This window comes from Macaca thibetana, chromosome X, assembly GCF_024542745.1.
Source record: "Macaca thibetana thibetana isolate TM-01 chromosome X, ASM2454274v1, whole genome shotgun sequence".
NCBI lineage: Eukaryota > Metazoa > Chordata > Mammalia > Primates > Cercopithecidae > Macaca > Macaca thibetana.
In genome coordinates, this window is record NC_065598.1 from 110,238,765 (window position 1) to 110,252,915 (window position 14,151).

Consider the following 14,151-nt stretch of genomic DNA (forward strand, 5'->3'; position numbering starts at 1 on the left):
GTTTGCAACAGACTAGGACGAGTAACACTAGACCACACAAACAAGAAACAGGTTGAATGGCCTGGGAAGAAAGAGGTTGGGAATGGAGATACGTTGAGAAAGAAAACTTTATTTTTAAGGCACTCAAATATAACAGAGAATGGAAAAAGCTACACATGACATGCCTAAGGATGTCAGAATGCTTAGAAAAAGCCTGGAAAGACACTATTCTTCCACTTGTGGCTGGGCTGTCCATAAGCCTCTGAGATTCTGCTGAAGTATAAAGTTGAGGCTAAGGCAAAGTTATAAACAACCTCATTAAGCATTGAAGGAAGGTCCCAAACAGAGCCAACCTGCAAAAAGTAAGAAAGTATTTATTCCTTTTTTGTCTTTGCCTACCGGTATTTAACAAACCCCTGTAAAAGTGCTAGGAACCACCAAACTAACAGGATGCTGATTTTAGCTGCCGCAGAAGACCAAGAAAAAAGAAAACAGACTTTATAAAAATAGTTTTGAAAAATCACTAAACAGGCAAACAAAATCAGTCCACAAGTAGCAACAACTTCAGGAAGAGAAGAAAATCTGATTTACAGATCTGCCACATTGTAATATTAAGATGTCCAAGTTTTACCAAGATTAAAAAGTATGCAAATAAACTAGAAAGTATGACCTATTTTCAGAAAACAAAATAGAATAGAAACTGATCATTAGGAAGTCCAAGCATTGGACTTAATAGACAAAGACTTTACATCAACTGTCTCAAATGTGCTCAAAGAGCTGAAGGAAACCATGGAGTAAGAATTAAAGCAAACCAGAAGAACAATGTCTCAAGGAATAGAGAATATAATTAAAGGGATAAAACTGTAAAAAAAAAACGGAAATATGGTGGCTAAAAATTATAATAACTGAAATGAAACATTCACATGAGGGAATCAACAGCAGAATTTAGCAGACAGAAGAAAGAATCAGAGAACATGAAGACAGGTCAGTTGTGATTATCCAGTCCAAGGAGCATAAAGAGAAAATAATAAAGAGAAATGAACAATGCCTAAGGGACCTTTGAGACACTATCAAGTGTACCAATATATGCACAATGAGATTTCCAGGAGACTACAGATTAAAAGAATCAGAAAAAAATATTTAAAGAAATAATGACTACAAGCTTTCCAACTTTGAATAAAGACATGACTATAAATCCAGGAAGCTCAATGAATGCTAAGCAAGAATTACTCCAAAATATCCAAACCAAGGCACAGTATGAGCAAACTCTTGAAAGACAAAGAGAGAATCTTAAAAGCTGCAAGAGACAAACATCTTATCACATACAAAGTATCTTTAACAAGTTTAACAGTGAATTTCTCTTCAGAAACCATGGAGGCCAGAAAGCAGTGAGATGACATATTTAAAGTACTGAAAGAAAAACTGTCAGCTAAATGCTCTAAATCTGGCAAAGCTATCCTTCAAAAATAGAGAAATTAAAATACTCCTGGTAAAAGAGCAAAAACAAAAACAAAAAATCAGAGGGAGTTAACTACTAGTGGACCTACCCTAAAAAAAAAAATGCTAAAGGGAGTCCTTCAGGATGAAATGAAAGGATACCAAAAAGTACCTTGAAGGCATATAAAGAAATAAAAAACAATAAAAGTAACTACAAAGCAAATATAAAGTCCAGTGGAATTGTACTATGGATTTGTTACACCTGTTTTGACTTTCTATTTCCTTTAAAAGGCAAATACATAAAATAATAATTATAAATCTATATTAATGAGCACAAAATATATAAAAATGTAATTTATGACAATAACAACATAATAAAGGATGAAGATGTAAAGAAGCAAAATCTTTGTATACTATTGAAACTAAGTATCTATAATTAAAACTTGATTGTTATGGAAGAAAGATTATAATTGTAATCCCCAGGTTAACCAAAGTGAAAAATTAAAATAATACAAAGAGAAAGAGACAAAAAGAGAATCCTTACAAAAAAATCAGTTAATCACAAAAAATCACTTAATCACAAATGAAGGCAGTGACAGAAACAATAACAGTATATGTTATAGATAAAATGGTGCAGGTGTCTTTTCTTTACTGTAATTACTTTAAATGTAAAGAAATTAAGTTTTCCAGTTAAAAGGCAGACACTAGCAAAATGGATAAAAATACATGATCCAATTATATGCTTTCAATAAGAGACTCACTTTAGACATAAGGACACATGTATGTTCAAAGTGAAAGGATGGAAAAAGATATTCCATACAAACGGTAACCAAAAGAGAGTTGAGGTGGCTAAACTTGTCAGACAAAATAGAATTTAAGAAGAAAGCTGTTGTGAAAGACAAAGAAAAACACCATCTATTGATTTCAAGCCATCAAGAACATATAACAATTATAAACATATATGCACCTAACAACAGAGCCCAACAATTACAGAAGTGAAAAATAAAAGAATTAAAGGGAGAAAAAGATAAATCTATAAACCCCACATTGGGTGTCAGATATTGTGGGATCTGGCCAGCAGCCTGCAATGCAACAGGGCTCTTTCTTTGTTCCCAGGCAGATTGGCAGGTCAAGAAATAATAGACACACACAAGATAGTGAAAGCTGGGTCCCGGGGGCTCACTGCCTTCTGGTCCCACGGTGCTGCCAATGCACTGGATATGCCTGCCTTTGTTATTAAGTTTAGTGAGGGTGGGGGTAGGTTAGTGAGGGATTTAGGCTCATTTGATTATGAGGTGAGATGGTCACATGGGGAAGAAGTAATTCTTTAACATAACATCTGTATGCAGAAGTACAGTATACAGAGATAAGAATTTACATTACAGTGTGTGCATTAGTAATCAGTAAAGTAACAGAGCCTTAAAACAGAAACACAGTCTTTCTATAACCTATGATTAGCAAGATATTAATCAGCAGTAACAGCTGCAGGAAAAGCTGGTTACAAACAATTCATAGAAACAAGACATGAAGCTAGACAACCGGTTAGACCAGAAATTCTCAGAAGGGAGTATGACTTAACCCTAAAGAGGCCTAGAAGAGCCATGGCAAGATTAGGGCGTTTATAGCCCTATCATATCCATATGGACAGGCACTCCTCATGCGTCCGTTTATAGGCTCTCCACAAGGGTCGCATTCCATTCCCAGAGCTATGAACATCTGCTTTTCTGGGATAGGAATCTTGGTGATGTGAAACCTCCCTGACTGCAGGTCCATTCATAGGCTCTCTGCAGGGGTAAGCACATCATGCGCTGTTGGCTCATTCTGGCAGTCCAACCTGGCATTGTCTTTACACAATCCTGCATGCAATTTGGTATTTACAATAATCAGGAGCATTTCATCTTTTATTCCATAGCAATAGTTTTAGGGGGTCTCCCTACAGATATTAATACTCCATTTTCAATAATGGACAGAACAACAAGACAGGAAATCAATGAGAAAAATAGAGGACTTGAACAACACTATAAAACAACAAATTCTAACAGACAAATATAGAACATTCCATCTAATAACAACAATAAATACATTTTTTCTCCTGTGCACATGGAACATTCTCTAGCATAGACCATAAGTTTTACCACAAAACAAATGTCAATACATTTAAAATATTATTATTATTCAAAGTATCCTAATACATTTAAAATATTATTATTCAAAGTAGAAATCAGCAACAGAAAGAAAACCAAAAAATTTACAAATATGCAAAAATTAAACAATATTAAACAACCAATAAGTGAAAGAAGAAAATACAAATGAAATTCAACAATATTTGGAGAATAGCAGAATGAAAACTTAATATACCAAAAAATTATGGGATGCCTCAAAAACTGTGCTCAGAGGGAAATTTATACCTGTAAATGGCTACATTTAAAAATAAAATGAACTCAATTAATGACCTAACTTTATAACATAAGAAACTAGAAAAGAAGAGCAAGTTTAACCCAAACTCACAAAATAACTGAAATGATGAAGATTAAAGTGGAAATTAAAAAAACAGAGAATAGGAAAAACATAAAGACAATTAATAAAACCAAAAGTTGCTTTTCTTTTTTTGAAAAGATCAAAAAAGTTGACAAATCTTGAGATAGACTAAGGAAAAAAGAGAAGACACACATTACTAAAATCAGAAATGAAAGTGGGGGCGTTACTACTAACCTTACAGAAATTCAAAAGAGTGGCTGACCAATCCTCCTGGTGTGGTTGCTCATGCCTGTAATCCTAGCACTTTGGGAGGTCAAGGTGGGAGGATTACTTGAGCCCATGAGTTCAAGACCAGCCTAGGCAACATAGTGAAAACTCATCTCTACAAAAAAAAAAATTAAAAATTAGACAGGCATGGTGCCACATGCTTGTTGCCCCAGCTACTCAGGAGGCTTAGTTAGGAGGATTGCTTGAGCCTGCAGTGAGCCATTATTGCACCACTGCAAACTAGCCTGGACAACAGAGCAAGATCCTATCTCAAAAAAAAAAAAAAATTAAAAGGATTATAAAACAATACAATGAACAATTATACACCAGTAAATTAAATAACCTGCATGAAATGTAAAAATTTCTAAAAACACACAGGCTACCAAAAGTGACTCAAGAAGAAATAGAGAATCTGAAGAGTCATATAAAAAGTAACAGCATTGAATCAGTAATCAAATACCTCTCGACAATGAAAGTTCAAGACAAGAAATTTTCCTTTCGAATTTCACCAAACATTTCAAAAATTAACACCAATTCTTCTCAAAGTCTTCTAAAAAGTAGAAGATGAAGAAACATTTTGTAATACATTCTATTAGACTGGCACTATCTTAATATCAAAGCCAACTAAAGATGTTACAAGAAAACTGTAGATTAGTATTGTTTATTAACATAAATGCAAAAGTCTTCAATAAAATACTAGCAAACTAAATTCAGCACCATATTATATACCCATTACTAAATGGTATTTATCACAGGGATTCAACATACAGAAACTAATCAATGTAATGTATCACATTAATAGAATGAAGGTATGCAAACCATATGATTATGTCAATTGATGTAGAAAAAGCATTTGCAAAACTCCATCACTTTTTTATGATAAAAAAATTTTCAACAAACTAGGAATAAAAGAAAATTTCCTTGACAAGCATTTATAAAAAACAAAAATGAAAACAAAACCCAGTCAATAGTGAAAGACTGATTTTCCTCTAAGATCAGGGAAAAAAGGCAGAATGCCCACCTTCATTACTTCTATTTATCATGGTACTGAAAATTCTATGTAGAGAAATTCGGCAAAGAAAGGAAATAAAAGGGAGAGGAAAATTGGAAAAGAATAAATAAAATTATTTCTATTTGCAGAAGACATTATCTTATATATGGAAAATCCTGAAGAGTCAACACAAAACATAGATCTAATAAATGAATTCAGCAAAGTTGCAGGACATTTGTAGCTCTATACACAGCGATTAACAATCCATGAAAGAATTTAACAAAGCAATTCTATTTGCAACAGTTTCCAAAAAAAAAAAACAAAAACCTCAATTGATAACAGCAACAGCCACAAAGAAGAATTAAGTATTGATACATGCTACGAAATAGGTAAACCTCAAAAACATTAGCTAGGTGAAAAAAGCCAGATACAAAAAGTCACAAATTGTATGATTCTATTTATATTAAATATCCAAATTAGTTAAATCCATAAAGAAAGAAAGCAAATTAGAGATTACCAAGGGCTGGTTGACTGGAGAGTGGGGAGTAACTGTTTAACGGTATGCGGTTTCCTTTCGGAGTGATGAAATGTTTCTGAAGTAGAGACAGGTGCTAGTTGCACAATATTGTGAATGTACTAGATGCCATTGGATTGTACACTATAAAGAGATTAATTTTATGTTGTTTAAATTTTACCTCATTAAAATGTATGTCACACTGACAGTATCATTATCATGATGATGATCATCATCACTACGGAAAATAATGCTTCCTAAATTTCACTTTCTTTAAAAGGTTTAGATATGAGTGGAAAATATAAGCAGACTAAAATTTAAGACTATAGTCAGTACAATTTGGATGACATGTTCTTGTCTTCTCTCTGCTCTCTTTCAGATTATGTCTGGCCACTACCTAGATATTTGTGCCCCGTCTGGATTTCTTTAGATGTTTTATTTTCAACAGCGTCCATCATGCACCTCTGCGCTATATCGCTGGATCGGTATGTAGCAATACGTAATCCTATTGAGCATAGCCGTTTCAATTCGCGGACTAAGGCCATCATGAAGATTGCTATTGTTTGGGCAATTTCTATAGGTAAATAAAACTTTTTGGCCGTAAGAATTGCAGCGGCTATGCTCAATACTTTCGGATTATGTACTGTGAACAACGTACAGACGTCGACTGGTAACATTTGCGTTTGATCGGGTTCTTTTATTTAGTAATTATTCTTAACCTATTTATCTGATATTTAGGTTAACAATAATGAAAGGAATGTAATGTGTATGATATGTAAATATAAAGTTTCCATTTATGCTGCTAAATTATTTTATGCGTAGGATGCCAATGAATTCTGCAACACAGATACAAAATATTTGAAATATTTGAAATGCTTTGAAAATGAGAAAGACATAAAGTCTAATTAAATTAAAGTCTAAATTTTAAAAATATAACTTTCAATCTTATCTTGAAAAGTTACATGTATCCCAGAATATTAACCTTAGTATTTTTATTCTGAATTCCTATCCTTTTCAGTAGAAAAATTAATAATACAATCTAAATCTTCATGACGTAAATATTTCTAAATTTCCATTGCTATGACACCTAAAATGTACTATTTTCTCTCAGTTTTAATTGTCTTCTTGAATTCTGGGCATACAAAAAGAAAAAAAAGATACTTGTTTCTTTAAAGATTTGTAGCAGTTTAAAGGGAAAGAAATGATCATTTATGGCTTATATTTCAGGTATTCATAAATGCCTTAACAGTGCTAATATTAAAGCCAAGAAATTTAAACAATTGGAATTTAGGGGTTTTACATTCCTGTTTTTTTCCTCTTCCAGTTGGAGTTTAACTTATGTCCCATTAAATAATTTTTCTTCAAATTTATGTTTTTGTAAAAGATTCAGGTAAAGTGTGCAACAAGATCAATACTTCTATTTAATCTTCACTAATATGATCTAAATATTTTGACTCTGGGTTTATTGATCAAATACATTTAAGTTTTAAGATTGCTCTATTGTAGATTGTTCTGCCTGTGTATAGCACAGACACCTTTGAATAAAAAGTCGTGAAGCTTGTCCCAAAAGAAAAAAAAAGGAATTTACATAACAAATTGACTTACAAATTCAAGGGTTCACAGATTTTGCCCCGGCCATCCCAAAGAGTTCATCTAAAAAGATACCAGCTTTTATGGTGCTTACAAAGGAAATACACAGACAAAATAGAATATTGTTGCATCAGCTTCTAGTAATGAAAGACTGAGTAATTTGCAATGACTCTTGTGCTAAAGGCAAATAAACACATGGATAAAATACTAAAAGCCCTGAGAAGCTAATGAAGTAGAAATTGTTATTGGCTAAGATCCAGAAAAAGACAAAAACCCAAGAAAAATGATTATGACTTCTAATTCACTTTTGCCAATGATGCATGATAAACCTGACGATATGACTGACAGGTGGAGACGATCATTTCTGACTCACAAGCAAAGGAGACTAAAGTACGAATACAGAGTCTGGCAAGGGCCAGTCAACCTGAATTTAATTCTGGGATCACAAAGAACCAGACACTAGGAATAAGGATCGACCAGGATTAAATCACCATAGACACGGAATTCAGTCTTCGTCATCTATGTAAATGAGAGAAATCTTGGGCCTTAAAATTGGATTAAGATGATTTCATATTATTCAGGTTTCCAATTTTGGGGCATAAACAAACAAAAAAACCCATCGTCCTAGGTTTCAACTTATTTCTTTCAATAATTTTCAAATGCTGTCACTGAAATACAATGATATGCAGATATATGAAGAGACAATACAACATGAATCAGGTATGGGACAATAAAAGATAATAGAAATAAACTTATGAACATTTCAGATAGTTGAATTACCATAGACTTTAAATAATTATTTAGAATGTGCACATGGAAATTACATGCTGATCTTAAACACTTCAGCAAGAAAGTGCAAACTATAAAGAATGACATTAAGATTTGAGAAACACCTAGAAAATATGGAGCTTAAGCATAGTATGAAAAACTAAGGGCCAGGTACAGTGTCTCACACCCTTAATCCCAGCACTTTGGGAGGCCGATGCAGGCGAATCACTTGAGGCCAGGGGTTCAAGACCAGCCTGGACAACGTGAGGAAACCCCATCTCTACTAAAAATACAAAAACTAGCCAGCTATGGTAGCACACGCCTGTAATCCCAGCTACTTGGAAGGCTGTGGCGGGACGATCACTTGACTCCCAGAGGTCAAGTCTGCAGTGAGCTGAGGTCATGCCGCTGCACTCCAGCCTGGGCAACAGAGTGAGACTCTGTCACACACACAAAACAAATTAATTAAAAAATGAAAACCTAAGAACTCTGTAGCAGATTAGAGATGGCGAATTTCCAAATTTACAGAAGATTTTTATAAAATAATAAAAATTAGCTGAGTGTAGTGGCATGTGCCTGTAGCCCTAGCTACTCAGAAGGTTGAGGCAGGAAGATCACTTGAACTCAGGCATCTTGAGGCTGCAGTGAGCTACGATCATGCCACGACACTTCAGCCTTGGTGAGAGAGCAAGACTCTGTCCCTGCAAATAAAAGATAAAATGAAATAATAAAATAAATCCAAAAGGAGCCAATAAAAGGTAGAAAACAATCAAATGTATACTAAATGGCAGAATTAAAACCAAACATATCCTTAATTACATTAATCACTAAGGATTCCACGACTGTCGTATAGGCTTTCAGAAAAATAAGACAATTATATGTTACAAAAGGCATATGTAAAGCCTAAAGAAAGTAAAAGGATGAAAACAAACAAAAAAATTCCTCCATTTAAACACTATCCAAGAGAAAGACTGTATAGTTATATTAATATGGGTCAAAATAGACTTTTTGGCAAAAACCAAATACTCCAGTAACAGAAGATTACTTAATGATGAAAGATTTAATACACCTGGAAGACAATGTAATAAATTTGTATGTAATTTATATGTAGATACATATGTAGTATACATAGTATATACATTATAAAGTAAAAGAGCACAGAACTTCAGGGACAGATAGACAAGTCTGCAGTCATGGCATAAGATCTTAGCACATCCTTCTCAGCGATTGTATGAAAACAATTAACAAACCTGAACTCACTGACAAGTGAAGAATACATATTCCAATCATTGCACAAGAAATATTTATCAAAACTGACCATAAAGTAATTCCTCAATATATTTCAAAGGGTTGGAATAAATTGTTTATTCTTTGACTGAAATTCAAAAGAAATAGAAATGACTTGAAAATAGTAGAAAAACCTTCATATATTTGGAAATTAAGAAATTGTTTCCCAATAAACTTTGGCCTAATGGATTTCAAATCCATTGATGATTCTTCCCTAAGCTATTTATTACTAAGGTGATACAATGATAATTTTTCTCACTTTATTATTCTTTCTGCCTTTATTTGTTGGTATTATACTGTAAGGAAGGGCTTTCCCTCCAAGTCTTTGTTATTTATTAGTTCATGTTGGTGGGGACTCCTGGATTCTTTTGTATTCAGTGTAATATATATGATTCATGATTGCCCTTAATTATTTTGATGCTCAAATTGTCTCATATTTTTCTAATAAGAACTCCTTTTCATATACCCCATCAGCTTTTGAGCATTTGCCAGACTCACCTTTTACTTCCCATGCTCCAGTTCCAAAATTAGTCATTTCTTAAAAGAAACTCTTTTAGTGGGCAATTGTTTTATAAAGCAAGATGTAGAAGCTCAGTAAGGTCATTGCTAATATCATTGCTCCTATATATCAATACCTTTAATCCCAATCCATGAACACAGGATTGTTCTGCTGCTTTCCAATTCCTTATTTTTCCTCATTTTTCTCACAGTGAGTAAGTTTGTCCCCAAACCACTGATATATTTATTATTCATATTTTCTATATCCTATAATACAACAAATTACTTTCAGAATTTCTATACACATACCACTACCAATAAATGAAATGCTATGTTTAAATTTTCATTGCAGTTTTATCTTTAGAATGATTTCCACCAAGAGCATATAGTCAAAGCATTGTCTTCAAAATGCTGGGATTAGTTTGAATTTTTTTTCTCCGTGGTTGTGATACCAATTGTTCACATTTGGGGATTTTGTTTTGTTTTTGCATGCATCCCCCAACCTTGTTGACTCTATTTTTTAATATGTAAAACCTTAATATGATTCTCCAACAGTCAAAACTAGGCAAATAATATACTCAGAGAAGAGTCAGCTCCTCTTCTATTCCTTGGTTAACCTGTTCATTAGTTTCTAGGGCATACTTCTTGAGTTTATTTTTGCAAAAATTGATTATACACAAATACACATATTGTTATTTTTCCATTCTTAAATTAAAATATAAAATGCTACATACAAATTAATACTTCGTTTTGTTTTGTTCTTTTACTTGGTAATATGTCCTGGGAATCACTCTATCAATTCGTAAGATGATAGCTATACACCCAACTTTATCATGTAAATGGCCTAAATACTCCAATTAAAAGCTAAATTCATTCTATTATTTTTTTACACTCACTAGTAATAGATTTTGTAGATATACTTTATTTAACCAATCTTCTGTGTATAATCAAGTAAGTTGTTTCCAATATTTGGAAGTTAACAATAATTCTACTAGGAATAATTTTGTGTGTGTGTGTGTGTCTGTCCTGTGTGTGTGTGCGTGCATGTGTGTCTGTCCTGTGTGTGTGTGTGAGTGTGTGTGCGCATTCACGTGTGTGTTTCATATTGTTGGAAGTTTCTCTTTTAAATAAATTCTTGCTCAAATGTATTCAGAATTTATATTCTAAATAAATTCTTATATCAGGAGTTGATTGATCAAGGGGTATATGTAGTAAGGGGTTGAACCATTTTGCATTCCCACCAGCAATGCAAGAAAGCCTCTGTTTCCCCAAAGCCTTGCTAATGAAGTTTATTTTCAAACTTTTTAAATTTTGCAAAATCCCATAAGTGAGAAATGTTACCTCAGTGTAGTTTTAATTTGCATCTATTTTATTTGACTGAAGTTCATATGATTAAATGTATGAAAACCACTTAAGTGCCATTGCTAAATCAGTTTTAAGTGTCATTTTGCTCATTTTTTCTGATTTTTTTACATTTTTATTTCTTAATTTTAATAGCTCTTTATAAATTATAGGCACTAACCATTTTACATGTTATAAATGAAAACATCTTCTGTTTGCTATGTGATATAGTTATGGTATTTTGCCATACAAAATTATTTTATTTTCATGTAGTTCATCTTGTCAATCAGATTTCCTTTTTATGTTGAGAGTAATAGCAACAAATCCTTTCCCCCAACTCAGGTTAGACAATAAATCACACATATTTTTCTCATTTTTTACATTTAGAGGTCTGATACATTTGGAGTTTATTATTGTATGTTGTGATATACACATTCAATTTTAGTCTCTTAAAACTAATTCTTCCATTGTCTCATGCCATTTATTTAAAAAGTCCATCTGTCCTGTGATTTGAGATGCCATCTTTATAATATATTAGATATTCTTATATGCCTGGACCTGTTTCTGAAGTTTACATTCTATTCCACTACTCTATCTAATCAAATGCCAATTTCAACTTTTAATTATAGATGCTATTACATAAATATTATTATCTGACATGGTTAGTCCCTATTCATTAGGCATTTTTTATAGGTTGTATAGACATTATTGAAAGTTTAATTTTCCATATTAATGTTAACATTAGCTTGCCTTGTTCTACTCTAAAAGCCTGGATAGTTTGATAGGGATCTCCTTAAATTTATAATTTAAGAAAAAATGAACAACTGAATTTTAAAAATGCTTTCTCTAATCTATATACTAATTTAGGTGGTGGTGTAGCGGGATGGGCCGCAGACAAAACCTCTCACACACCAACTTGTAGAAGGAAGGGCTTTATTCAGCTGGGAGCATCGGCAAGCTAACGTCCTAAAATCCGAGCTCTCTGAGTGCACAATTTCTGTCCCTTTTAAGGGCTTATAACACTAAAGATTTCACATGAAAGGGTCATGATTGATTGAGCAATCTAGGGGAAACGTGACAGGGGTTTCATGCACTGGTAGTCAGAATGAAATATAACAGAGCAGGGAGTTTCACAGTGTTCTTCAACACAATATATAATGTCTGGAATCTATGGATAACATTGGTTTCTTAGTCATGAGTTGATTTTTAATTACTAGGTTTAGGCCAGGCAGGCCCAGGCCTGGTTTCCGGCCTGGCGCCGGGCTGCCTGTCTTTGGTTTCACTTCCTTGGTGCTTTTCTTAAAAGAGGTACTGAGTATAAAACAATATAAAACAATGTGAGAGGGTCTCTCTCTTCCCTCAGTGGCCACTTTGTCTTCCAAACCTATATGTCACTCTCACGTCTTCCTTATCAACATTTATAATACATCTCATAAGAATCAATTTTTTAGCTTTACCACACAAACAATCTGTCTTCTATGCATTCACTAGTGACTACTTAATTGTTTAATTTATGAATTCTCAAACTTTTTCGTCTCATGATCTTTGTATACTCAAATATTATTGAGGATTCTAAAGAGTTTGCCTTTATATGAGTTATATCCATCAGCACTTAATGTCTTTGAAATTAAAATTAAAATTTTAAATTATTTTTGTCTACTTTTATTTAAAATAACAGTAGTAAACCAATTACATGTTAACATAAATAATTAGCTCTGTAAAAAAAGCTATATTTTCCAAAACAAAATCAGCAAGAAGAGTGACATTGTTTTACAGGGTTTTCTTTTTTAAATTTGCATAAATTTAGGGGGTACCAGTGCAGTTTTGATACATGGATATAGAGTATAGTGGTGAAGCCTGGGCTTTTAGTGTAACCATCACTCGGTAATGTACGATGTACCCATTAAATAATTTCTCATCCCTCTCTCCATATACAAAAATTAACACAAGATGGATGAAATCCTTAAATGTGATATCTGAAACTACAAAAACACTAGAAGAAAACCTAGGAGAAAGCTCTGCTGGACATTGGCCTAGGCAAAGAATTCATGACCAAGACCTTGAAAGCGCAAACAACAAAAACAGTAATAGACAAATGGGGTTTAAACTAAAAAGCCTCTGTGCAGAAAATAAATAATCCACAGAGTGAACAGATAACCTGCAGAATGGGAAAAAATATTGCAAACTATACATCTAACAAGGGACTAAAATCCAGAGTCTATAAGGAACTCAAACAACTCAACAACAACAAAAGACAACCCCATTAAAAAGCGGGGAACAGACATGAACAAACGTTTTTCAAAAGAAGGCATACAAATGGCTAACAAGCATAAGAAGAAAATGCTCAATGTCACTAGTCATTAGAAAAATGTTTTACAGTTTTTCAAGGTTCTTTAATCATCTGACTTAATAGAAGGTAGCTAGATTCTCATCTCTGTTTTTTTCATCTAATTTATTGCAACAATTTGCTGTGGTATATAATTGTGGTCATTCTTATTTGACAGTGCACTAAACCTCAGCAAGTAGTAGATTCTTAAGTTCTGTGGCAATGTGCAATCAGAAACCAAATCACTGACTGTTACATTAAAATCCACTAATGTATCTTGAAATGGATATTTCAAATGAATACTTTATTTCAGTACTTCAAATGGATATTTTACCCATGATTTATATTGTGACATCAGGCATAGGTCATTAAGAAAATATTGGTTCACTGAGTTACGCATATTTTCTCAATGTTGGTATATTTTACTATACAATGTCAAAAATCACATACATTGATAATTTTCATCAATCTTAATGGAAAAATCTTAAGATATCGGGAAAGTTCAAGCTCCCAGGGATGAATAGACATTTTCCAAAAATTATATTATTCACTTGACACCTCAGATTTTGTCATTGGCAGCAAATAGCATCTATTTTTTGCTTAACTTGACAGGCTCAAGTCATCCGTTATTGAGAAAGTAGCTGCCAAATACTCAAGTCTGAATAACTCTAGTGT

The 14,151-nt window shown here is 33.1% G+C and overlaps 1 protein-coding gene across 2 annotated transcripts in view; it reads left to right on the forward strand.

Annotated features, from left to right (window-relative positions):
* The window catches only part of HTR2C (5-hydroxytryptamine receptor 2C), a 160,490-nt gene that overhangs the window by 95,101 nt on the left and 51,238 nt on the right, over positions 1-14,151 (forward strand). Inside the window, exon 3 of one of the 2 annotated variants that reach the window (XM_050775532.1) lies at positions 6,046-6,246. In XM_050775532.1, the coding sequence (XP_050631489.1) occupies positions 6,046-6,246 (201 nt within the window). The remainder of the gene's footprint in view (positions 1-6,045; positions 6,247-14,151) is intronic. The other variant, XM_050775533.1, reaches the window with a different exon arrangement.